This window comes from Rattus rattus, chromosome 17, assembly GCF_011064425.1.
Source record: "Rattus rattus isolate New Zealand chromosome 17, Rrattus_CSIRO_v1, whole genome shotgun sequence".
In the NCBI taxonomy this organism is placed as follows: Eukaryota; Metazoa; Chordata; class Mammalia; order Rodentia; family Muridae; genus Rattus; species Rattus rattus.
Window position 1 is genome coordinate 25,958,941 of NC_046170.1, and position 25,606 is coordinate 25,984,546.

A 25,606-nucleotide genomic window follows, 5' to 3' on the forward strand; every position below is an offset into this window, starting at 1 on the left:
AAGTATAATACTGCATTATTCTTACTAGACAGAATTTGGAATCAGCCTAGATATATATAAGTAGATGATAGATAAGGAAAAAGTGTCTACATGCTCACAATGGAATTTTACACAGCCATAAAGAAGTAATGATGAGGGGTTGGGGATTTAGCTCAGTGGTAGAGCGCTTGCCTAGGGAAGCATAAGGCCCTGTTGGTCCCCAGCTCGAAAAAAAGAACCAAAAAAAAAAAAAAGAAGTAATGATGTTTAAACTGGGCACAGTGGTGCTCACTTATAATCATAGTACTTGGGAGAGAGAAGCAGGATGATTCAGGAATTTAAGGCCACCCTGGGCTACATGTCATTGTAAGTCAAAAATCCAAAGTAAGCAAACACGCCAACCAAAAACCCAAAACATTACCAAGGTGTCCAGCAAAGTCATAGAAGTTATGTTTTATAATGATTCTCTTGATAGCTTCAAAGTAAATTTTGTTATCCCTGTTACAAATGAAGGAGCCAGGGCTCAGACTTGTTAAGGATTTAGGTCCTACAATCAATGAGCAAAAGAATTATTGGGGAGATAGCTCATTAGCGTAATAGTTGCCTAGCATGCAGGAAGCTTGATCTTCAGCAAAAATGGTAAATCAACAATTAGGAGCTAGACTTGAAGGCAGGGCTCTGGTTCTGTCCCCCCACACACAGAAGGCTGAAGGCAGGACTCTGCTCTGTCCCCACACATACAGGAGGCTGTACAGGTGGACTTGGTGCCCACTTGTCAGCACATAACTATAAAGTTAGCAGTGAGATTGCTTAGGAAGGGAAGGGAGAAGAGCTAGATTTGGAAACGTGTTTCCATGCTGCAGTGGCTGAGGACATGCAGCCAGTACAGTCAAGTTCAGATAGAAAATGACCCCAGAAGGTAGAGTACTGTGGAAGCCAACAGAGCAGCTTCATGGAAACCTTGGGAAGGAGGTAGTACTCAACAGGTACTAAGGCAACTCTTATAAAAGAAAGCATTTAACTGGGATCTTGCTTACAATATCATCATGTCAAAGAGAATGGTGGCAGGTGGGTGTGGTGCTGGAGAAGTAACTAAGAGCTACATCCCAATTTGGCAAGCAGAGAGAGGCTGGACCTGCTGTAGGCTTCTAAAACCTCCAAGCCCACCCCTAGTGATACACTTCCTCTAAGACGGACACACCTTCTAATCCTTTCAAATGGTGTCCTTCTCTGGTAACTAAGCATTCCAATATATGAACTTTTGGGAGCCATTCTTAGCCAGACCACCAGTTATCAAGTACTCCAGGAATGAATTTTTTTTTTTTTTATTTCATCCCATTTTAATCAGCTACATGTTGCTAATGTGTTAGATAGTATAGGTAGGTATAAAGATTTGGCTGAGAGATTGGAGAGATGGTTTAGTGGTTAAGAGCACTGGCTGCTCTTCCAGAGATTCTGAGTTCAATTCCTAGCACCCATATGGTGGTTCTTTAAAAGGACCTGATGCCCTCTTCTGGCATGCAGCAGAACACTCATACATAAAATAAATAAACCAAAGAAAAAAAAATCTTAAAAAAAAAAAAAAAGATTTGGCTGGGTAAAGACTGAGCTGGCAATAGAAAATCATTAGTGACCTTTTTGTTTGTTTTTGTTTTTGGAGATAGGGTTTCTTTATCTCCTTGGCTGCCTATTCTCCTTGGCTATCCTGGAACTCACTCTGTAGACTAGGCCAGCCTTGAATTTAGAGATCTGCCTGCCTCTACCCCCCTGAGTGGTAGGATTAAAAGTGTATACTACCAAGGGTTGGGGGATTTGGCTCAGGGTAGAGCGCTTGCCTAGCAAGTGAAAGGCTCTGGGTTCGGTCCCCAGCTCCAAAAAAAAAAAGAATAGAAAAAAAAAAAAAAAAAAAAAAAAAGTGTATACTACCACCGCCCACTTTATTAGTGACCTTTAAAATAATTTCTTCAAGGTTTTTTGATTCAAGTGTGTGTGTGTGTGTGTGTGTGTGTGTGTGTGTGTGTATGTGCACATATGAGTACAGGAGCCCACGGAGGCCAGAAAAAGGCATTAAATCCCCTAATCTAGCTTGTAAGCTTGGGTCCCTGGAAGAACAGTATGTGTATTTAAGCTCTGAGGTAACTTGCCAGCCCCTAATTTTTTTTTTTTTCTTTTTTTCGGGGCTGGGGTCCGAACCCAGGGCCTTGCGCTCGCTAGGCAAGCGCTCTACTGAGCTAAATCCCCAACCCCGCCAGCCCCTAATTTTAAGAGTTTGTTTTTATTTATGTGTGCATGTGCATGCACCCATGTTGGTGGCCTCAGAGTAAAAGAGGGCATCAGGTCTAGTTATACATGCCTCTAGGCTGACTGATGTGGATACTGGGAACCGAGTTCTGGTTTCCTGTAAAGCAGTAAGTACCCCTGAGCCATATCTCATGTCCATATGAACCACTGCCCTGTGTTGCTAGAGCATCTTCCTCAGAAGGCTTGTGCCTGTGCCTGCTGTAGGAGAGCTGCCGAAGATGAAGAGCCTCGGGACCGTTTCAGACAGGAGAGCATGATCCTAACTATGTTCTCTTAAAAGCAGCAGGTTTTCATAGACATTTCTGGCATATCTCTCTTTGTATCTATAATTGGCCAAAATAATTGACAGAGGGGATTTAGTTCCCCTCCAGCCAGATGGGTTCATCACTGTAAAGCAGGTCAGTTCCCATAGTGCACCATGTCCCCTGTTCTGAGCGGGGCGGGATAACAGCTGTGGGAAAGTCTTTGTTGTTCATGTTTAGGGTGAGAGGACAGTTTCCTGGGTTTGCCTGTTTGTTTGTAGGTGGGTGCATGTAGGTGAAAGCTAGGGACTGACATTGGTGTCTTCCTCAGTCAGTCTCCACCTTATATACTGATGTAGGGCCACTTGGACTCAGAGCTAGCCAATCCAGCTTGTCTAAGCCGAGCTTCTTGTTCCCCTGGGTCAGGCTCCTGTTTCTGGGATTACAGAGAGCCTGCTGCACCCATGCAGGATTTACACAAATGGGGGATTCTGAGCCCCATCCCTCACACTTGCACTGCTGCCTTCGTGTCATGTTCGGCTTTGGCATAAGCAGTTTAGGGACTAAAGGGTTCCAGGTTATGGTTTATCACTAGGGAGAAGTCAGGGTGTGGGAACTTGAAGCAGCTAGTTGACTTCTGTTCCCAGCCAGGAGCAGAGGTAATGAGTGATGGTGCCGGTCTGTGCTCAGCTGGCTTCTCTTTCCCTCAGCCCTGGACCTAGCCTATGCCATGGTGCTGGTCAGATTCAGGGTGCTCTGTTCACCCAATTAAGAAAAACCCCTCACAGTCATTTTCATAGGTCAGTCTAATCCAGACATGCCCTTCTCAGTTGATACCGTATTGTGCCAAGTGACAGTTAAAATTAACATCACACACTCGAGGTTCACTGTCTCTCCAGCCCCATGAGATCTTGAGCTGGACTGAGGAGAGGCTGTTTTGGTCAGACTAGGGTTTAGGGAAGAGCAGCAACCACAGGAGGAGAATTCGGAGCTTGCGATCATTTTAGAGGCTCAGACAAAGTGACTGAGGACTGCGGTTTGAGCCCAGAGACCACACGTGGAAAAAAACTACATTTTAGAAATGATTATTTCCGCCCGACCCCCAGCAGAGTCCATACAATCGTCACAAAAGAAAATATGGCTTTTCTTAGTAGTATAGAAACCAAAATCAGTTTCATGGTAGGAAATACAGAAAACAATTTAGAAAAAAAAAAAGAAAATATCCTGCCATTTATTTGTTGCCACTTTGTATTTATGCGAGTTTCTGTGTTGGGGTTAGAGCTGTGACATCCAGACTAGGCAGATTGAGAAGTCAGGATTAGAGGATGCTAGAGAAGGGCTCAGGGGACTCATGACTTCTGGAGGAAACACTTGGTGCTTCCCTGTGGGTTGTGTGTGTGTTTGTTTTACACACTAGGATCTTGTGTGGCCCAGGCTGGCCTCAAACTATGTGGCTAGGCTGGCATTGAACTCCTGCTCCTCCTACCTACACTTCCCAAGTGCTGAGATTACAGGCATGGTTCACCATTCCCAACCTTCAGTTGGATTTCATTTGGCAGATGGTGTGGAAAAGTTCAGGCTTGCCTATGAATGCTAGAGAGGACCATGTGGGTTAAGAAACGGGGTACAGGGGAGAGTAAAGTGGCCTACATTGTGGAGGGTCCCAAGTACCATAGGGAAATACAGGCTGTGCTTTTAGACCGGTTCACTTCTGAACTGAAGGTGGTCTGGCCACACTAACACAAAGCATGTATTCCTAGGTTTGTAGGACAGCGCTGCTCTTACTGTCCTTACCGTGATGGCGACACCTACTGTCCTTACTAGGTAGTGCAAGATTCCTTCATTTCCACTTAGTTGGCACGAAATGGGATTTGAACTTTTGTCTTTTTGTTCAGGTGGAGGCTATTGAGACAGTTCCACTCTGTAGTTCAGGCTTGGCTCTAACTCATGTAATTTTCCTGCCTTACCCCCCTTGAATCCTGGGGTAGCAGACATGGTACCTGGATGGATTTCATCCTTTATGTTTACCTTCAGGACACATTTGGAGAGTAAAACACTTTGATTGTCGAATGTGGGACCTGAGATGGGTACTATCTTGCTAGCTATGAGTCCTTGAATGGTAAGTTTTTTTTAAATAGCACATTGCTCATTTACCCTCCTGTCTTCTCCTGCCCCTTTTTTCAATTTATAGGTTTTTAAGCCAATGGCTGAGGCTGCTGTGAAGATTGTGGAGAAAAATGGCTTCAGTGATAAGATTAAAGTAATTAACAAGCATTCCACTGAGGTGACGGTTGGACCAGGTAAGGGCCATACCTCCTGTGTGGGAAGAAGCTGTGTGTGAAAAGCAGAGCTAACGAGTGTCACAGTAGTCAGTCACACAAAGAAAAGATGCTTTTTGCTTTAAGCATGTTGGAATTCTTGAGTAGCCTAACTTTTGTGAAACTTGAGGCAAGAAAAGTTTTTATATAGTTAGGAGTTTGCAACCTAGAAGGTTCCATATGCTCTTTGAAACTTGGAGAGCACAGCTAAAATGTTTGGAGAAGTCCCAGGACAGGGTTAACCCTGGCCCTAACCCCTACCCTAGTCCTAGTCCTAACCATCACCTAATTGGTCATCACCAGTTCTTAAGATGCAACATTTTAGGATTTAAATGGATTTTAACTTCATCAATTTAACTCTAATTAAAATGTGTGTGTGTGTGTGTGTGTGTGTGTGTGTGTGTGTGTGTGTGTGTGTGTGTGTTTTGTATGTTCAGTTCAGGCTGCCTCAAACTCCTGACTATGAAGAATCTTTTGAAGGTCTTTGAAGGTCTTGGGTGCTAGGATACATGTGCTGCCACACTGGGCCCATTTTCTCAGTGTAAATGAATATGAAGATGAAGGTGAATGTATCAACTTCAACTAATATGAGGAGGATACTTCAGTGAATGTATCTACTTTAAGAGTATAGTGTAGAGGGCCGGAGAGATGGCTCAGTGGTTAAGAGCACTGACTGCTCTTCCAGAGGTCCTGAGTTCAATTCCCAGTAACCACATGGTGGCTCACAACCATCTGTAATGAGATCTGACGCCCTCTTCTGGTGTGTCTGAAGACAGCTACAGTGTACTCATATATAATAAATAAATAAATCTTAAAAGAGAAAGAATATAGTGTAGAGCCTCGTATTTTGATATATGCCTATAACTCCAGCATTTAAGAGGATTGTGAATTTAAGGCTAATGTGGTCTCTGTGCTGGTTTGAATAGGTTTGGCGCCCATATATTCATGTGTTTGAATTCCTGGCCATAGCGGTTGACACTATTAGGAGGTGTGGCCTTTTTAGAGGAAGTGTATCAGTGTGGAAGCAGAGCTTCGAGGTCTTAAATGCTCAAGCTATGTCCACATCCACGATCCCTCCTTGTCACCTGTGGATCAAGATGTAGAGCTCTCAGCTCCTCCTCCAGCATCACGTCTGCCTGCACGCTGCCATGCTTCCTGCATGAGATTATAATGGAATAAACCTCGGAACTGCAAGCCAAGCCCAGCGAAATGTCCTTTATAAGAGTTGTCTTGGTCATGGTGTCTCTTCACAGTAATAAACCCAAACTAAGACAGGCTGCATAGCAAGACTCTAAAAAAATCATGAACATAATTGTTGGATGAATTTTGCAAACTGAGGGATATTTATAATCACAACCATAATTAAGACAATTATCTCTTGCATACCCAGAAGATTCCTTATGACCCTTGGGCAATTAGTATTCACTAGGCTCTCACTGATACTCTTTCCTTCATGTAAATTAGATCATCTCTTTCTAGAATTTCAAGGAAATGGAACTGTATAGCAGAGAGAGCAAACATGGAGTCTTGTGTGTTTTACTCTAAGTCCTACTCCAACACTCTTATGTTAATATAATGCCATTTAAAATATTTTTTAAAAAAGATTTATTTTTATTTTATTTATATCCACATCAGAAGAGGCATCGAATCCCATTACAGATGGTTGTGAGCCACCATGAGGTTGCTGGAATTTGAACTCAGGACCTCTGGAAGAGCAGTCAGTGCTCTTAACTGCTGAGCCATCTCTCATGTCCAGCCTTAAAATATTTTTTGTTGGGTTTTTTAAGATAGGGTTTCTCTGTGTAGCCTTGGCTGTCCTGGAACTCACTCTGTAGACAATGCTGGTCTCAAACTCAAAAGTTCACCTGCCTCTGCCTCTGAATGCTGGGACTAAAGGCATGCATCACCATTGCCCAGCTTAATTATTTTAAGATTTTTAAAAATGTGTATGTATACAGTGCATGCTGGTATCCACTGAAGCCAGAAGAATATGGATGTTGGTGCTGAGTTCTGATCTCTGGTTCTCTGCAAATGCAGCAGCTCTCTTAACTGTTGAGCTGTCTTTCCAGTTCCTAACTATCTTAATGTAATTACTCTGATTTGCGGTTTGTGGCCCTCATCAGTTAAGGTTAGGTTGATGAAATTACAAACTAACATTTTTAAACCTCTTTCCCATTTTTAAAAAGACTTGTCTTTTTTTTTTTTTTTTTAATTACACATGTACTTACATATCTGTGTACTTTTTGTTTGCTTGTTATTGAGACAGGGTCTCACTGTGTAGCCTTGACTGGTCTGGAACTCAAAATTGTAGATTGGGTTGGCCTCAAACACACAGAGACCCACTTACTTCTGAATGGTCAGTGCTCGGGTTAAAGGTGTGTACACTATGCCTGGCTGAAGAAAGAAACAAACACCACACTGAGAAGAAACCCCTCACTTGAGTGTGTGCTATTCTTTTCTGAAGCATCACTCTTGCTCTCAGTACTCCTTAAATCTATATTAAAGCTTAGTAAATTCTCACTTGTTTTCCCCCTTTCCCGCAGTGTCTAGTGTGTATAAGTGATGTGTTTGTGTGTGCAGGTGCACCCACATGTGTACATTCAGAGACCAGCAAGGAACTTCAGATGTCTTCTTGCATTGTTCTCCAACTTTTTTTAAAAAATAGAGACAAGATCTCCTTATGTAGCTCTGCTGACTGGAATTTGCTCTCTACCCAAGGCTGGCTTTAAACTCACATCTACTGCCTCTACCTCCAGAGTGCTGGGCTTAAAGGAGAGAGTACCACCATGCCTGGCTGCCACCTTATTTTTTGAAATGATCTCTCACTGGACCTTCCTTGCTCTTTGAGCTGGACTGGTTGTCTAATGAGTTCCTGTGATTCCTGTCTGTCTGTCTCCCTGATGCTGGAAGGACATGCTAACTTTACATGTTGGTAGGGGTTTGAACTCAGGTCTTCTTGGTTTTACAGCATGTGTTCTTACCCACCGTCTAGTTTGCTTTTCAGTTGCTGTGATAAACACCATGACCAAAGCCACTTGGGAAGGAAGGGGTTTTACTTGCCTTATTTGCCAGCGCCTGCCAGTGCCTTATTTGTCAGTCACCATGGGAACCATGACTGGGGGAGTGAGGATGATTATAGGAAAAGCTGCTGGTCAACACAGTGCCATCAAGCAAGCGTGTTTTCTCAGTGTCTTTAAGAGGCAAGCAACACAAAGTATGACCAATTTCAGGAAGATAAACAAAGACTATAAATCCTTACGTGACAAGTTTATGATACACAGTATTTGTGTGTTTGACTCAGGCCATTTCCTCAGGTCAGGACAGTATCCAAGACTGATGCATAAGCAGAGGAACTTGTCAGGTTATAACACACGTCTGAATTAAAAACAAAGACAGATCTCAGCAGACTCATTCATGATTAATCACAAGTAAGAAGTCAGTCAAAGTTAACTCCTGAAGTGCTTTCCACACTTAATTGTCCATTCCGTAACTGGAGGAAGCCTAGGCAGGCCCTCGTGGTAGACAGGAACTTGAAGCAGAAACAAACATGGAGGGCACTGATCACTGGTTTGTTTCCAGGCTTGCCTCCAGCTCATACAGTCTAGGCCCACAGTGTGCTGGGCCCTTTCATATTAATCAACAACCAAGAAAATTCATACATGAGACTCTGATGGACATAATTCCTCAACTGACTTTAGGTTTATGACACCCACCGAGCCATGGTCCCCGGACTTGTGTCACTTCTTAGAAGGAACATCTTACTATTTTTAGGGCATCTAAACTCAGTTTTCTTTCTTTAAAAGATTTTTTTTAAATGTATGTGTGCACCTGCGTGTAGTTCTATGCACCATGAAAGTACATTGTTTGAAGAGGTCAGAAAAGGGTGCTGTATCCCCTGGAGCTGGAGTTAGAGACAGTTGTTAACCACTGTGTGGGAACTTGGAATTGAACCTGGTTCCTCTGGAAAAGCAGCCAGTGTTTTTAACCATTGACCCATCTCTCCAGCCCCTAGGCCTAGTTTTATTTTTCTATATTTTTATTTTTGAGACAGGGTCTCTCTATGTAACTCTGACTGTCCTGGAAGTTGATATGTAGGCCAGGCTGGCCTTGAACTTACAGATATTCTGCTTGCCTCTGCCTCCCAAGTGCTGGGATTAAAGAATTGCACCATCATGCCTAACTGGCCCAATTTGTTTTCTTTCTTTCTTTCTTTCTTTCTTTCTTTCTTTCTTTCTTTCTTTCTTTTTCTTTCTTTTCTTCCTTCCTTCCTTTCTTTCTTTTTTAAGATTTTATTTATTGTATATGAGTACACTGTAGCTGCCTTCAGACACACCAGAAGAGGGCATCAGATCTCATTACAGATGGTTGTGAGCCACCATGTGGTTGCTGGGATTTGAACTCAGGACCTCAGGAAGAGCAGTCGGTGCTCTTAACCACTGAGCCATCTCTCCAGCCCCTGGCCCAGTTTTCTTAACATACTAGTTAATGAAGGTGTTGGAACCTTATCTTCAACTCAGCTATTTTTATAATTTTGGCGGAAAGTATTATCTGATATATACACACACACACACACACACACACACACACACACACACACACACAAAAGTATGATTCTAAAATATCTTTGGAAAATGATGGATTAAATAATGACATCTAGAAAGAGAAGCCAGAGTAGAACTTGTTATTTTATTGCTCACACTTAGGTACTTAGTATCGCTCTGCTGTATCTAATCTCCTAAGCCTAAAACTAGGCACTAATCTTTTTCATTCCATACTACTGAAATACCATTTATTTTACTTCCTGAGTACGTTTTCCATTTAACACTCCTCATCTCCATTACATGGTAGTTCAGGCTCTAATGCCTCACACAGGCTACTAAAACAGTAAACCATCGTTCATACTGACCGGTAATGCTACCTTTTCTCCTCAGAATTCTTTGAGCCCCCCATCTGTAACATCTAAAGCTTAGACATCTTTCTCGCACCCTCACATCTGCTGTCTCATCTCTTGCCGTATTACTCACTCAGTGTACACGTACACTGAACTTCTTGGACTCTTAGCAGATCTCTCACAGCCTCGTGACGCTTGCTCACCTTCCCCGTTGGCTTACTTAACCAACTCCATTTACTTCCTGTCTTGCTTAGGGCACTAACAAAAGCATGCCACTGTAGCTGGGATTTTGGCTACTTTATTGGCTTCTTTTCTTATCTCCCTTCTCCATCCCAGTCCTTCAAAAGCCCCCAAGACTTGGTAGGAGAGAAAGAAGGTTAGAGGGAAAGGGGCATCATCTTAGATTACTCCTGACTGGGACGAGTTCCTTGGGGCAAGTTTGATCTTCACAGTCAGGATATCCAATTTCTTTTAGTCTCTTTGCTCACGACCACTTGGCAAACCGCAACAGCTACAAGGGCAGTAGCAGCAGGCCTGTCAGGGCTCTGGCATATTTACACCTTTTCCAGAATCCCCAGAATTCCAAATGTAAACAATCTGCACCTGGCAGAATCACGCTCTGCTAGAGCATGAGGCAAATCACAGTCAGCTGCTGTGGACAATCTGAAGCAGCCCCATATCCCAACCTGGAATTAAAACAAAAACATTCACATTTCTGTGTTTTTAAAGAAAGAGATTCTTACTACATGTTACAGCTGCTGACGTCTCTTCAGCAGCCTTCAACAGCCACTCTTCCTGCGATCTCACTGCCTTTTGTAAAGATTTAAATGACTGCACAACACTGTCCTTTTCTTCTAAGGTTGTGAGCACTCTCAGATTGACCTAGCACCTAACGGTTTTCCAGATTTTTTTATTAAGTTTTTTTTTTTGAAGTTATAATTACATCATTTCTCCCTCTCCTTCATCCAAATGTTCCCATATACTTCTCTTCATTCTCTTTCAAATTCATTTTTCCCCTTTCATCCATTTACTATTGACAGACACACACACATGCACACATTTTCCTAAATACATAAATAAAGCCTGCTCAGTCTATATGACATTACTTATATCTGTATGTTTTCAGACTGATTGATAGGTCTTCCCTTATGAAGATTGTCACCTCTTACCACCAACACAACCCACCCCAAACATCCCTTAGTTGCTTGTTGTTTTATGAAAGCTTGAGGCCTGAGAGTTTTCCCCACCTATGTTAGCATGTCTACTTCTTGGTCTTTGTTTGCAGCATTCTTGACAGTTGAGACAGCTCAATGCTTTCTAGGGTCACTCGCATTGTTCTGTGTCTGTATCTGTCTCAGTCAGGGTCTTACTGCTGTGAACAGACACCACCACCAAGGCAGCTCTTAAAAGGGCAACATTTAATTAGGGCTGGCTTATAGGTTCAGAGGTTTAATCCATTATCATTAAGGTGGGAGCATGGTAGCATCCAGGCAGGCATGGTGCAGGAGGAGCTGAGGGTTCTATATCTTCATCTGAAGGCTGCTAGTTGAATACTCACATCCAGACAGCTAGGGTGAGGGTCTTATACCCCCCCCGTGACATACCTACTCTGTTGTTGTAAAATTATAAAAAAATAAAATGCTGTCTTTTATCCCCCACTAGGTCTGGCACCGTAGTGCCCCAAGATATCTGCTAGATATCTTAAGTCTCAGTAGGCAAAGCCTCTCACCCGCTTTACTCCATCCCATATCACACTGCCAAAGGCCACTCTCTGAGCCTGGCAGCAATCTCTCTACCTATCTAGTTCCCAAGGCAGGTTTCCATGCCAGAAAAACACATCCCAACTCCGTGGCATCCCACACACTCTCCCAAATTCAATTCTCCATAATAAAAACCACACAGCACAATAACCTCTGATCCAATTGGTAAGATATAATTGCCCACCTAAACATACAAAGCCCCGGTACATCCTATCCCTTAAGAACATTCATAACAACCTGTAAAGGTACAGCGTGGAATCCTAACGTCAGCTTCCATGTTGTCTCTCCTTGGCTACTCTGCCATCTCCTCCCCTCCTCCGTTCCCATCTCCTTCTCTTCCTTCAAACTTTTCTCCCGCCCATCCTTCCTTCTCGTCCAATGACAGGCCTCATTCTGTCTTGTGCCTGCCTCACCTGTGACATCATCTCACACTACTCCAACAGGGTCATACCTTCTAATAGTGCCACTCCCTGGGTAGAGCATATACAAACCATCACATTCCACTCCCTGGCTCCCATAGACTTGTTCAAACACATGAGTCTATGGGGGCCATATCTAGCCATAGCATAACAAAAAGTACATTTAGTCCAACTTCCAAAGTCCCCATAGTCTATAGCAGTCTCAACAATGTTAAAAGTCCAAAGTCTCTTCTGAGATCCATCCAATCACTTAACTGAAATCCCCAAAGCAAGATGGGAAATGAGCTGAGCAAACTCCAAACTCTGCCATCTCCAAGGCTGATGTCAAAGTAGTCTTCAAATCTCCACTACTTTTTCACCTTTGTTGACTGCAACGAACTCTTTCTCCTGGGTTGGTTCCACTCCCTACTAGCAGCTTTCCTCAGCAGGTACCTCACATCTGTGTCTCCTTCCAGAGCTCTAGCTCTGGCATCTTTAATATCTTGGGGTCTTCAAGTCAACTTCAACTTCACAGCTTCTTGTTCCAATGTCTCGGATCCATACATAATCATCTGGTCTCCTCGCAAGGGCTGGCATCACTTCTCCAGCTCTGTCCTCTATGGCACCCTAAGCTCAGGTTGATCCACTCCACTGCTGCTGCTGTTCTTGGTGATCACCCCATGGTACTGGCATCTCTAATACGCTGGGCTCTTCTGCTGCAACTAGACTTTACCAATAGCCTCTCATAGGCTCTCTTCATGGTTCCAAACCTCAACTCCTTTGCATGATCCCTTCAGTCCCGGGCCATCAACTGCAACTGAGGCTGCACTTTCATCAATGGCCTTAACTGCCCTCTCACAGCAGCCTCAGCTGCTCTTCATGACATTCTCACACCTTCAAAACCAGTACCACCTGGGCGACTCTTACACATTACCAAGTACAGCTGCTGCAGGAGATACAACCTTGGCTGCCTCTGGAACAGAGCTTCTTTGTGCTCTCAGAAGACACTTTCCAGATTTCATCTCAGTAATGCTGGTTTCTCTCTCTCTCTCTCTCTCTCTCTCTCTCTCTCTCTCTCTCTCTCTCAAGATTTTTTTTTTAATTTAATTTATATATGTGAGTACATTGTCACTGTCTTCAGACACACCAGAAGAGGGCATCAGATCGCCATTACAGATGATTGTGAGTCACCATGTGATTGCTAGGAATTGAACTCAGGACCTCTGGAAGAGCAGTCAGTACCGAGCCATCTCTCCAGCCTGATGCTGGTCTCTTAATCACCACTAACTTTTTAGCTCCAGCTAACTGACATCATTTTTCCCAGTAGTCCTTTTTATTCCAGACTCTAGAACTAGAGCTACATGGCCAAAGCTGCCAAGTTCTGCTGCTTGCTGGGGCTGAAACATGGCCCCTTGTTCTATTACATTATCAGCAGCTTTCTGTTTTCCAATTCCTTCACTGCCTAAGCTTGGCTGCCCTGGAGCTTGCTCTGTAGTTGACTTTGAACTCGGAGATCTGCATGCCTGTCTCCTAAGTACTGGGATTAAAGGTGTTGGCCACCAAATGTGGATTTAAGTTTTTCTTTTCATAGAACATGCTCTGTTCTAGGCTGGTCTTGCTAACTGAATGCAGATTGCTTCTGGTGGTCCTTATGGACAGGTACTGAGAAGAAGGCATTTGCTAGATTAATAGCTGCATACCAGGTACCGGGAGATGTGTTAGTTTGCTTAAGTAATGAAACTACATCTGGTACAGCAGCTATAATTGGGGTTACTACCTGATTTAGTTTTTGATAGTCAACTGTCATTCTCCATGATCCATCTGCCTTCTGCACTGGCCAGATAGGAGAGTTAAAGGGAGATGTGGTGGCACCCAACACCCCTGCATCCTTCAAGTACTTGATGGTGGCGGTAATTTCTGCAGTCCCTCCAGGAATACGATACTGTTTTTGATTCACTATTTTCTTTGGCAGAGGCAACCATTTAGCCTTTCCAACCACAATAGCCCTCACTCCACAGGTCAGGAAACCAATGTGAGAATTCTGCCAATTTTTAAGTATATCTTCCCAATTATACATTCTGAAACTGGGGCTATGACCACAGGATGTGTTTGGGGACCTACTGCACCCACTGTGAGTCAGACAGTAGTCAAAACTCCATTAATCACCTGCTCTCCATAAGCTCCTACTTTATCTGGAGGGCCGCAATGTTTCTTGGGATCTTCGGTGTCAATTCAGAACTAGTATCCAATAGACCCCGGAAAGTCTGATTATTTCCTTTCCCACAGTGTACAGTTACCCTTGTAAAAGGCTGTAGGTCCCTCTGGGGAAGAACTGGAGAAAGACTGACAGCAAAACTTTTAGATGTCTTTAAAGATTTATGTATTTATTATTTATATGAATACACTATTACTGTCTGCAGACACACCAGAAGAGGGCATCAGATCTCATTACAGATGGTTGTGAGCCACCATGTGGTTGCTGGGAATTGAACTTGCTACCTCTGGAAGAACAGTCAGTGCTCTTAACCGCTGAGCCATCTCTCCAGCCCCCAACTTTTAGATGTCTTAACAAGATCCTTCCCCAGGGGAACCTGGCCACCCCTTCATTCAAGGGGTTCTGGGTCTGCAAACTGGCCCAAGTCTGGAAATTGATTCACTGGCCAATTTTTCATTTGTTTGAGAAATTTTCTGCTTATGCACATCAAACAGATAAGCAGTAGGCTTCTTATTTATTTCATGCCTGGAAACACCATGACTGATTAGCCAGTTCCAAAGGTCCAAACAAATCATGCCATTATAAATTTCACCTGTGCTGATCATTATGGGCTATGTCATTATAAACGTTGTTTTGTCTATGCCGCCCATTATAATAACTATGACCACCTTGTCGCTGTTGATTCAGTGCTGCCACCTGGCCTCTGCTACCTTGGGGCCCAGTTAAACCCATTGCCTTTAATTCTTCCAATTGAGCAGCAGTCTCTTCAACCCTAAGGAGACAAGGAAAGGGTGACAACAAAACTTTTCAAATGAGCTGGTGCCCCTCTCTCCAGTTTGTGTCTTATAGGATTCCTGAAGGGCATATCTTCTGGGCCTTCCCATTGTGGAGAATTAGGTTTTGTACACTGTATCCACTCTAGCATTGCAGTTTCCCTGAGCCTTAAAGTCCCTTCATCAACACTAAGCCAAGGGATATCTGGCATCTCCAACTCCTTTTCAGTAGGCCATCGTTTGATAAACGCTTCAGCCAACCATTCACACAAACTTCTGACACCTTTTTTTTTTTTAACTGTGCGAACTTCCATATTAAACCATATTAAACTCAGAGGGCCCATGTCAATAAACTCAGCCTGATCTAGTTTTATGTTCTCTCCTTCCACCATTATCCCGGGAACACCTTAAATCCATTCCCACACATATTCCCCAGACTTCTGCTTGAATGAATTAGCAAACTCATTAAGCTCCTTAGTAATGTAGTGCATTTCCTCAGGGACTACACTTTCTACCTCCCCCTAGGGACCTGCTTTGCCTTGAGTCTGGTTATAGGTCTAGAAGAAACTATTGGTGGGCCTTAAGAAACATCAATATAGTCTTGTCTGGCATTTTCTTTAGAGAAAGTCATTGCTGGTTTATCAGACTCTGAGGGATTAATTACTCACATGAAAAACGCATTATTTTAAAGGTTGGGGCTGAGAGTACTACTTCCTCAGGTGGGGTAAACCCTTGAGAATCTAAAGATTCAAAATTCTCAACTTCAACACACATCCCCATCCCAATAATAGGATCCCATTCTTTGCCAACCAATGCCCTTACTTTAACTGCTGACACGCTCTGAGGCTGAGACTTGAATTTCGCTGTAATTCAGCCAACCTTATAATAAGGGCTTCAGTTTGGTTTTCTGCAACTCGAGCTCTATGGCTGCTAGAGAGAAGACTCTTCAAGGACACACTTAGAAACCTTTAGATTGTTTACTTGCACCTGGAGCCATTCAACTTTATCATACAGTTCATTCTTTTCCTTCATCAAGTTTTCCAGAGATACTAAGAGCAACAAGCCAGCAAAATCATTTTCCAATTTTTCTCCCAACTTGTAGAAAGCTTTGTACACCAGATCTGGAGAGGTTTCAGTATTGAAGGTGCTGGTGAATTGTTAAACCGACTCCAGATTTTTCTTTCTTTTCCTTTTTTTAAAAGATTTATTTATTTATTTCATGTAGGAGTACACTGTAGCTGTCTTCAGACACACCAGAAGAGGGCATCGGATCCCATTACAGATGGTTGTGAGCCACCATGTGGTTGCTGGGGATTGAACTCAGGATCTTGGGAAGAGCAGTCAGTACTCTTAACCGCCGAGACATCACTCCAGCCCCAACTCCAGATTCTTAAAAGATTCATCCTTATACAGAAGTTCCTCTAGAACCACTTTCAGTACCAACTTTTGTCTTAGGGTTTTACTGCTGTGAACAGACACTATGACCAACGCAAGCCTTATAAAGGACAACATTTAATTGGGGCTGGCTGACAGGTTCAGAGGTTCAGTCCAGTATCATCAAGGTAGGAGTATGGCAGCATCCAGGCAGGGATGGTGCAGGAGGAGCTGAGAGTTCTACCTCTTCATCTGAAGGCTGCTAGCAGAATACTGGCTTCCAGGCAGCTAGGGTGAGGGTCTTTTTTTTTTTTTCTTTCTTTTCTTTTCTTTTTTTCAGAGCTGGGGACCGAACCCAGGGCCTTGTGCTTGCTAGGCAAGCGCTCTACCACTGAGCTAAATCCCCAACCCCTAGGGTGAGGGTCTTATAGCCCACACCCACAGTGACACACCTACTCCACAGGACCATACTTTCTAATAGTGCCACTCCCTGGATGGAGTATATACAAACCATCACAATATAGTTCTTTTTATTTGTTGTGTGCTGTTGTATATATATATCAAAATTAACCATACTTTTTATTGGTGATACTTTTTATAATCTTTTATACATTAGTTACTTTTTTTTTTTTTTCTTTTTCTTTTTTTCAGAGCTGGGGTCCGAACCCAGGGCCTTGCGTTTGCTAGGCAAGTGCTCTACCACTGAGCTAAATCCCCAACCCCCATTAGTTACTTTTTTATTGCTGTGATGAAACATCACAACCAACATAGCCTTAGAAGGAAAAGGCTTTTTGTTTTTGAGTTTCCAGTTCCTGAAGGATGACATCATCAGGAATTCACTTAGCAGTAGTCAGGCTTGGTGCCTAGAGCAGCATACATGAGAGCTTACATTTTTTTTCTTACAAATTTTTTAAAAAGATTTTATTTATTATATATAACTACACTGTAGCTGTCTTCAGACACACCAGAAGAGGGCATCAGATCTCATTACAGATGGTTGTGAGCCACCATGTGGTCGCTGGGATTTGAATTCAGGACCTCTGGAAGAGCAGAGCATGCTCTTAACCCACCGAGCCATCTCTCTAGCCCAAGAGCTTTCATTTTGAACAGGAGGCAAACAGCAAACTGAGAATAGCTCGTGGCTTTGAAACCTCAAAGATACTCCCAGCAAGACACATACCTCCTACATCTACCCAAACAGCACTACCAAGTGGAGACCAGGTATTCAGACATCTAAGCCTATAGGAGACATTCTCACTCAAATCAATCAGCACACCAACCTATCTACCTTCCCTCTTTCCTTTCTTTTGCAAGATCTTACTTTGTAACCCTGGCTGGCTCCAAATTTGAGATTCTTCTGCATCCTACGTTGGAATCACACAGGCTTGTGCCATTATGCCCCTTTGGTGGTTAGAATAAGAGTGACTCTCATATATTTGAATGCTTGGTCATCAGGGAGCGACACTGTTTAGAAGGATTAGGAGGTGTGGCCTTTGTTGGAGGACGTGTGAGAGTGGGCTTTGATGTTTCAGTAGCCCAGGCCAGGCCTTACTCTGCTTGTTGATCATGACGTAGCTCTTAACTCCGGTTCCAACACCACACCTGCGGTCATGCTCCCTGCCACCATGATGATACCGGACTAAACTTCCAGAGATGTTTGTACACCTCAATGACAGCTTTAACATTTCTTCTCCCTCTTCTCCCTCCCTCTTTTTCTTCCTCTCAAAGACAGTTTTTCTATTTGGCCCTGGTTGGCCTGGAACTCAGAGAGATCCACCTACCTCTGCCTCCAGAGTGCTGGGATTAAAGGTGTGCTCCACTACCCCCGGCTTCTAGTCCCCATTTCAAGAGGTAGCTTGGTGAGGTTTTTGTTTTGTTTAGGTGAGAGTCGTGCCTGTAGCCCAGGCTGTCCTCAAACACACAGGCTTCCTGCTTCCGCCTCCCAGGTGATGCCCTGCTGTATCCTGCCACAGGAGTTTCCTCATTGGCAAGTTAGAAGTCTTCTTCTGTTTCCTCCTGAGCGGCCACAGTGATGTTACTTCTGCATTCCATCTTTTTCCTTTTTTCTGAAACTCTTTCCAGTACCCAGTTATGTCTCCTAATTTTGGTTCTCCTTTCTCACTTTTTCTGTTTTTGTTTACTGCGAAGGGTCGGCTCTGCAGCCCTGGCTAGCCTCACTGTGTGGCCTTCTGAATGTTAGGATTAGGCGGATGTGCCTTTGTTACTTCGTTACTTTCATTCTAATTCCAAATGCCACTTCCCCCAAGAGTCTGATCTGAGGTCTTAAAATCAGCATCTAAGTTTGGAGCCTGTACCTCAGAGATGGATCACCCTGAGTATAAGTAGCAGTTGTTCAACCACCCATTGCATTCGTGTAATAAATTAGGACGCACCTGGTGTAACTGCCCTTTTTCCAGGCTCCTCTACACCACCCCTCATAAATTCACACTCATTTGATAAATGCCAGTCTCTAAGAAATGCTTATTAAAACTCACTGGGTCATAAAGCTTTGTTTTTATTTTAATGAAACAAATTTGGATTGTAAATCATTTCTTTTTTTTTTTTTTTTTTTGGTTCTTTTTTTCGGAGCTGGGGACCGAACCCAGGGCCTTGCGCTTCCTAGGCAAGCGCTCTACCACTGAGCTAAATCCCAGCCCCGATTGTAAATCATTTCAAGTGTCATACTCACTTTAAGTTTTATTTAGGAGGTAGAAAGGGCAAGGTTTGGGGATGACTGACAGGGAGTAACAAGGGTGAAGCTGTGTTTGCTGACTCTTACGTGTTGCTAGGCATTGTTCTGGGCATTGAGGAATGGTGGGGAGAAGGGGGTCCTAGACCTAACAAATGATGCTGCTTTCCATGCAGTGTGACGGTGTTGTTCCCTAAGGCAGAGGTTGGGGGATGGGGGTCAAGTCGGGACAGTGTGTTCCAGCTGAAATTTAGCATGTGTGAGAGAATGGACTATTTCTAAGCCAAGAGAGGGCATGTGCTCTTAACTTCCACTTTACTTGGTAGATGTGTAAGTAGAAGGGAGCCCATGGGAGCCTCAGACCTTTGTTACCACCCCTCATTTTACAGTTGAGGTGGCTAACCTCTGGGGTGAATCCTTTTCTGCACCCATTCTCTCTAATCCAAGCCACTGCTTCTCTCTTAGTGCCAGCCGTGGCCTTGTCAAGTGTAATTCATGAGCCATTAGGAATGTCTACAGTTCATTCTCCATGAGAAATAGCTCTTTCCAAAATCTATTGGCTCATTACAAATTATAATGGTAGCAATAACGTATTTTAGAGGTTTAGAAAACAGTTGACAAAAGAACCCTGCTTTTCCTAAACAGCTGGCATTTGGAGACCTCTTAGCAGCAAGACACCAAACTAAAAGGATTTGGTAGGAAGAATCTGGGTGTTCTAAGTCTTGGATCTCAGTTTTCAAGACTGAACTTACAGTCACTGCAGATCCAGATCGGCCTCTTCTGGCTTTGATTTCTCTGTCCTTTCTGTAGACTTGAAAGCATGGGCGCTCACTCAGTTTTGCTTTACAGTTTGCTAATCAGGGTGGTAAACTTTTCCTTCTGAATTCTTTTTTTCCTCTGAAATTGTTTATATTTTTCTTTCTGCTTAGTTTTTATTTTAGGCATTTACAGACTCTTCTTCTCCAAGGTATCCCTTTTTCTTCTGTCCTTGTTGTTTGTTTGTTTGGTTTGGTTTTGGGTTTTTGTTTTGTTGTTGTTGTTGTTGTTGTTTTGAGACAAGATTTCTCTATTTAGCTCTGGCTGTCCTGTTTACTAGGCTGGCCTTAAATTCACAGAGGTTGCCTATCTTTGTCTCCTGAATGCTGAGATTAAGGTGTGCCACCACCTTTCATCCTTTTCCCCATTCTAGAAAATAACGGAGAGTTGAAAGAGAAATGCAAGCAGGCTGTTGGTGGTAAAGCCAGAACGAGCAGTGCAGAGAGGACTCATTCCTGACCCTCTTGTTACCATGTCGGTGGGTTTTTTTAACCCCTGGGAAGTGAGTTACAGATATGTTTCCAGATACTTCAACATGTGTGTCTGCTCTCAGTGGCATGAACTTTTATTTCTTTAAGATTTTTTTTAAATTGTGTATGTGTGTAGATGCCTGCACATGTGTGTGTAAATATCTGCACATGTGAGTGCAGATGCGTGAAGACTTCTGAAGAGGGCATCAGATCTGGAGCTGGAGTTAACGGGTTCTGAGCTGCCAGATGTGTGTGCTAGGGGCTAAGCTCGGGTCTTCTGCAAGAGCAGCACATGCTCTTGCCCCTGAGTCACTTCTCTAGCTCCAACTTTTGACATGTCTCTTTGATGTGTTTGTCATAAGTATCTTCCCCAGTATATTGCATGTTTCTGACTCTTCACTTGCTTTCAGATGGTGACTTGCCATGCCGTGCTAACATTCTGGTTACGGAGCTGTTTGACACAGAGCTGATTGGGGAGGGAGCACTGCCCTCTTATGAGCACGCACACAAGCATCTTGTACAGGTAGTAGTTCAGAGCCTTCCTTGGGATGCAGCCATCACACACAGCCGCTGCTACACCATGCTCGGTACAGCCCTTCAGAATCTCCATACCCCGGGGCCTCCCTCTAGTTCCTGGCAGGCATCTAGCTCGGGTGGCAGTAGTGCTGACCTGGAGAAACTTTTGCTTGTAACTCCCAGCTGTGGGAAATCCCCCTCACTGCTGGGTTTTCAGGGCCTGGTGATGGATCAGAGTGAGTTAGGACCACTAGGTAGAACCACAGCCAAGTGGGGGGGGGGCTCTGCAGGTGTCCTGTTGACTTTGTCATTCTAGATCCTAGCTCAGACTTCAGGAGTCTAATGCCAGGTGCTTCATTGTTAACGTATTTAAAACACAGGACAATTTGGGAAAAGTTTCTTCCCCCAACAATCATTCTAATTCTAGGTGCACAATAAAGCTTAAGGTGTGACTACATAGAAACTCCTTTGGAAAGTACAAGTGAGCATGAGGGTGGGGTCTAGGGCTAAAAGGCCTAGAATCTAGTGTGATCTCTGAATGATAATGTAGAAGTCAGCAGGCTAAAATGCATGTGACATCTCCCCTAAGGTTGTGTCTTGTTAAAGATAAAGCTCTAGGGAGGGAGAGCCTAGGATAAACATTCTGGGGGATCTAGGTAAGGTCTGTTATCAGGTCTTTAACAATACCCACGTCTTGGTGGGAAAACAGGTATTTTATATCCTCCATTAAGGAGAGGCCCCTGTGTGTTCAACATTCCTGGTTCACTAGTGTTTGGGGGCAAGAAGACTTTCATGTTCCTCAACAAGTCAGGGTAATGCTCATCAGTGCTAGACGAACTCAGCAGGCCGGGGTGGGCAGCTGCTCATTGTGTCTGCGTCCAGGAAGGCTTTTTCGTCTGGTGTTCTGGGTAAGGGCTGCACTGAAGGGGTCACTTTGAAGCCAGAATGGCTACTTGTCTGGTAGACTCTACGAGGTCTGTGTGGTAGTCCATTACCATATCAATGTGTAGGTTTTTTTGAAATATTTAATTGTAGCTGGATTTTACAACTTCATAGGTTTTTCTTTCTTCCACTCTCCTCCTCTTTCCTGCCCTTCCAAATCCTTATCACTAGATGAGAGAAAAGGAGAGAGATCCCTGAATAAAGGCAGGAGTTGGAAAGGGGGTGGTGTTATTCTTGTTAGACTTCTTCCTGCTGACAAGGGGCATCAAGGTCCCTGGGGCAAGTTTGATCTCTACCATCAGGATATCTAAATTTCATTGTTTCTTCTTTGTGCATGAAAACTTAACAAACTGTGACCAACAATCCACCCCACCTTTTGAGGCCCTATAGCCTTTATATACTCCATGAAAAGTCCCCAGAATTCAAAATGCCACACAATCACAGAAACTGTCTGCAGCTGGTAAAATCATGCCTCTACTAGAACATGAAGCAAATCATAGCTCCCACAGCTGGGATTTAAATGAAAACACACTCTTAATTTTGTGTTTTTTAAAGAAACCAAAATTTTCACTACATTTAATAGTTCTAGGTAACTAGGAACTAATCTTAAGGCATTTTAGTACTCAAAGCTAAGGCAGAAAGACTGAGTAAGAGGTTAGTCTAGACTGCATAACAAGACATTGTCTTTAAAAATAATAATCACTTTAGGCATCATGTACTCTCTTTTCTTTCAAGACATAGGGCAGAAAACAGTTCACCCTCCTGACAGGAAGGCGTTAGAGTTACTAAGTCACCCAGATATGAAGATGTGTGACCCGGGTGAGGTGCTGGTGCAGAGGCCCCTGACTTACTGTGTGTTGTTCATTTGTGACACAAACCTAGGAAGACTGTGAAGCAGTGCCTCACAGGGCGACCGTCTATGCCCAGTTGGTGGAGTCCAAAAGGATGTGGTCATGGAACAAGCTGTTTCCTGTCCGGGTCCAGACTGGTCTTGGAGAGCAGCTTATCATTCCTCCCTCAGAATTGGAGAGGTGTCCTGGTGCACCTTCCGTCTATGACATTCAGCTGAACCAGGTGTCACCTGCTGACTTCACTGTCCTCAGTGATGTGCTGCCAATGTTCAGGTACTGTGGACCCTCCAGGGGGGCTGTCCTTTGAGACATTTGATCGGATGTCTTCTTTTATGGAACAGAAATCTAGCTGAGTCCTTTCCACATCAGTACTGATGTTGGACAGGTTTCTGTGGAAACTTAACAGAGGTGCATGTGAGCTCAATTATGCTTCAGTTCCCAAATATTCTTCCACAGCGTGGACTTCAGCAAGCAAGTCAGCAGCTCGGCAGCGTGCCATAGCAAGCAGTTTGTCCCTCTGGCATCTGGCCAAGCACAGGTGGTTCTCTCCTGGTGGGACATAGAAATGGACCCTGAGGGCAAGATCAAGTGCACCATGGCACCCTTTTGGGCACAGACAGATCCACAGGAACTTCAGGTAAGAGGCAGGAGCTGAGCACATTTCATGTAAGTCAGGGAACTTTTGTTTCTTTTTACCCCTAGATCATTGATTCAGTCAAAGGCAAAGAAGATATTTTCTTTTGGGAAGTCACACATGCACATACACACAAGTACAAGGGACTGGGAATGCACTGAGTGATAGAGCCCTTCCATAGCATGCATGAGTCTCTGTGCTACATACATGCGTATCCCAAACACAACAAAGAAAACTGATAAAAAGTAAGATTAGAAAGCACAGCCTGACAGAGTGTAGTAAGGTTACCTCTCCTCCCTGGGGGAGTTTACAGTGGCCTCAGTGAATTAGTGCTGCCATTCTCCTTGTCCTGGCATAGCCACGCACCTCCTCACCTTCTGTCATACATGGTCCAGGGGGCTCAGTCGACTTGGAATGGAGAACCTCAACCTCACTCCTTTTGGTTCAAAATTCACCTTCTCCAGCTCAGGGAAAATGAGCAGAGGAATGTGAACTACAAAATAGAAGTACTATTCAACAAGTAAGTTTTCACCTTTAAACTGCTATGAAATAAAACAACATAAATGAACTGCAATGAAATACTATCTTTACCTATTAGTAAATAAAATTCAGAAAGTTTGGTGACACAGTTTAACCTGGTAGGAAGTGATAGATGTTAGGGCTCTGGGTACTTTTGCTTATGTGCAGAGTGATTTACTTCCAAGATAATCGTCGTATCCTTAATTTTGTAGAAAAAGAAAAGCAGAAAGGCCACCTGTAAGGCTCAGATCACCCTGTGTCTTTCAGTGAACAAGACAGCCCTCTGGGCACTGATGCAGAACTCACAGCTTCCTTGTATAGGGTGTGTGGGACAGGAAGGTGTTAGAGAAGCACCCTGGAGTACTCAGAAGTGTTAAATTCATACAGTACAGGAAGAAATAACAAGCGTGAGAGAACCTCAGCTGTTTATCCTGTGTTAGCCTTTGTGAACAGACATCTTAGATACCTGCCTTTCTGCTAAATTCAGGAACAAGTGGGTGAGCTAAGTTCCAGGCCCGTGCAGCAAGCCTTGTCTTCATTTGCATATAGCCACTGGAGTCTGACAAGACCTGGTTTCCTTAGTTCTAGAAATAACAATAAGCCGGTGGTTACTCCATTAGAGTTGAGCCAGGTCGTTTTTTAAATATATATTTTTAAGATTTATTTGTTTATTTATTTAATACATGTGAGTAAATCATTGCCGTCTTCATTCACACCAGAAGAGGGCATCAGATCCCATTAGAGATGGCTGTGAGCCACCATGTGGTTACTGGGAATTGAACTCAGGACCTCAGGAAGAGCAGTCAGTGCTCTTAACCGCTGAGCCATCTCTCCAGCCCCGTTTTTTATATTTTAATTCATTTTTTGAGACAAGATCTTGCTATATAACAAGCTGGCCTGAACTCACAAGGTAACTCAGGCTAACCCAAATTCATGGTAGTCCTTCTTCAGCTTTCTTAGTGCCGGGATTACGCTTTGTGCTACACATCTAACTCAGGTACTAACTTTTTAGGATAGTTTATTCTTTCTAATTTTTTCAAATGCTAGCACCTAATTTTCTAAAAAATAAGACACATAGGTTATAAGAATAACATACTGGTCAGGTATGGTGGCACAGGCCTTTAATCCCAGTATTCAGGAGGTAGAGGCAGGGGGATCTCTGAATTTGAGGCCTTCCTGGTGTATCTAACAAGTTCCAGACCAGCCAGGGCTACATAGTGAGACCATGTGTCCTTACCCCAAATAATAATAATAATAATAATAATAATAATAATAATAATAATAATAATAATAACTATTACACTTTCTTGGAAAAATGGAAGTATATACAAATTTACATTAGATCCTACTACCCAAAGTAACTACCTTTCTTGTGTTTCCAAATATGTATAAGGTCTTACTAATATTTAACCTCTGTGTGTGTGTGTGTGTGTGTGTGTGTGTGTGTGTGTGTGTGTGTGTGTGGGGGCTTTTCGGTTTGTTGTTTTATTCTGTATCATAGTCCTTGTCATTTGTACATGTCTTTGAGTTTCCTTGTATGGGAAATATGGCACATGTTCCAGGCCAGGAATTTGGCAGGGAGCAGGGAGGCGCCTACCTTCTCAGGTGAGAGTTTCCAGGGCCTCGACCTGCTCTACTCACCAGGCTGCCTGGCACGGTTTCCTTCCCACATATGTAACTATAGCTTCTCTATCTTTTCTTGTTTTCCTTCTATGTAGGAATTTTAGTGGGGACTATCACTATTTATTAAAGGTTAACTGGGGCTCATCTGAGCTCACGGATGGAGAGTTGCCGACCATATTTGATGCTCTAGTTTTTGTTTTGTTGATTGCTTTTTGTTTCTTTCAGAAAATTTCTCTGTGTAGCCCTGGCTCTCCTGGAACTCACTGTATAGATCAGGCTGTACTTAAAGTCACAG

General features: G+C 43.5%; 1 protein-coding gene across 1 annotated transcript in view; it reads left to right on the plus strand.

The window, feature by feature from the left end:
* Positions 1–25,606, plus strand: part of Prmt7 (protein arginine methyltransferase 7) — a 52,557-nt gene that overhangs the window by 12,669 nt on the left and 14,282 nt on the right. The window contains exons 5-8 of the mRNA XM_032887592.1: positions 4,714–4,822; positions 20,637–20,749; positions 22,567–22,808; positions 22,992–23,172. Of these exons, the coding sequence (XP_032743483.1) occupies positions 4,714–4,822; positions 20,637–20,749; positions 22,567–22,808; positions 22,992–23,172 (645 nt within the window). The remainder of the gene's footprint in view (positions 1–4,713; positions 4,823–20,636; positions 20,750–22,566; positions 22,809–22,991; positions 23,173–25,606) is intronic.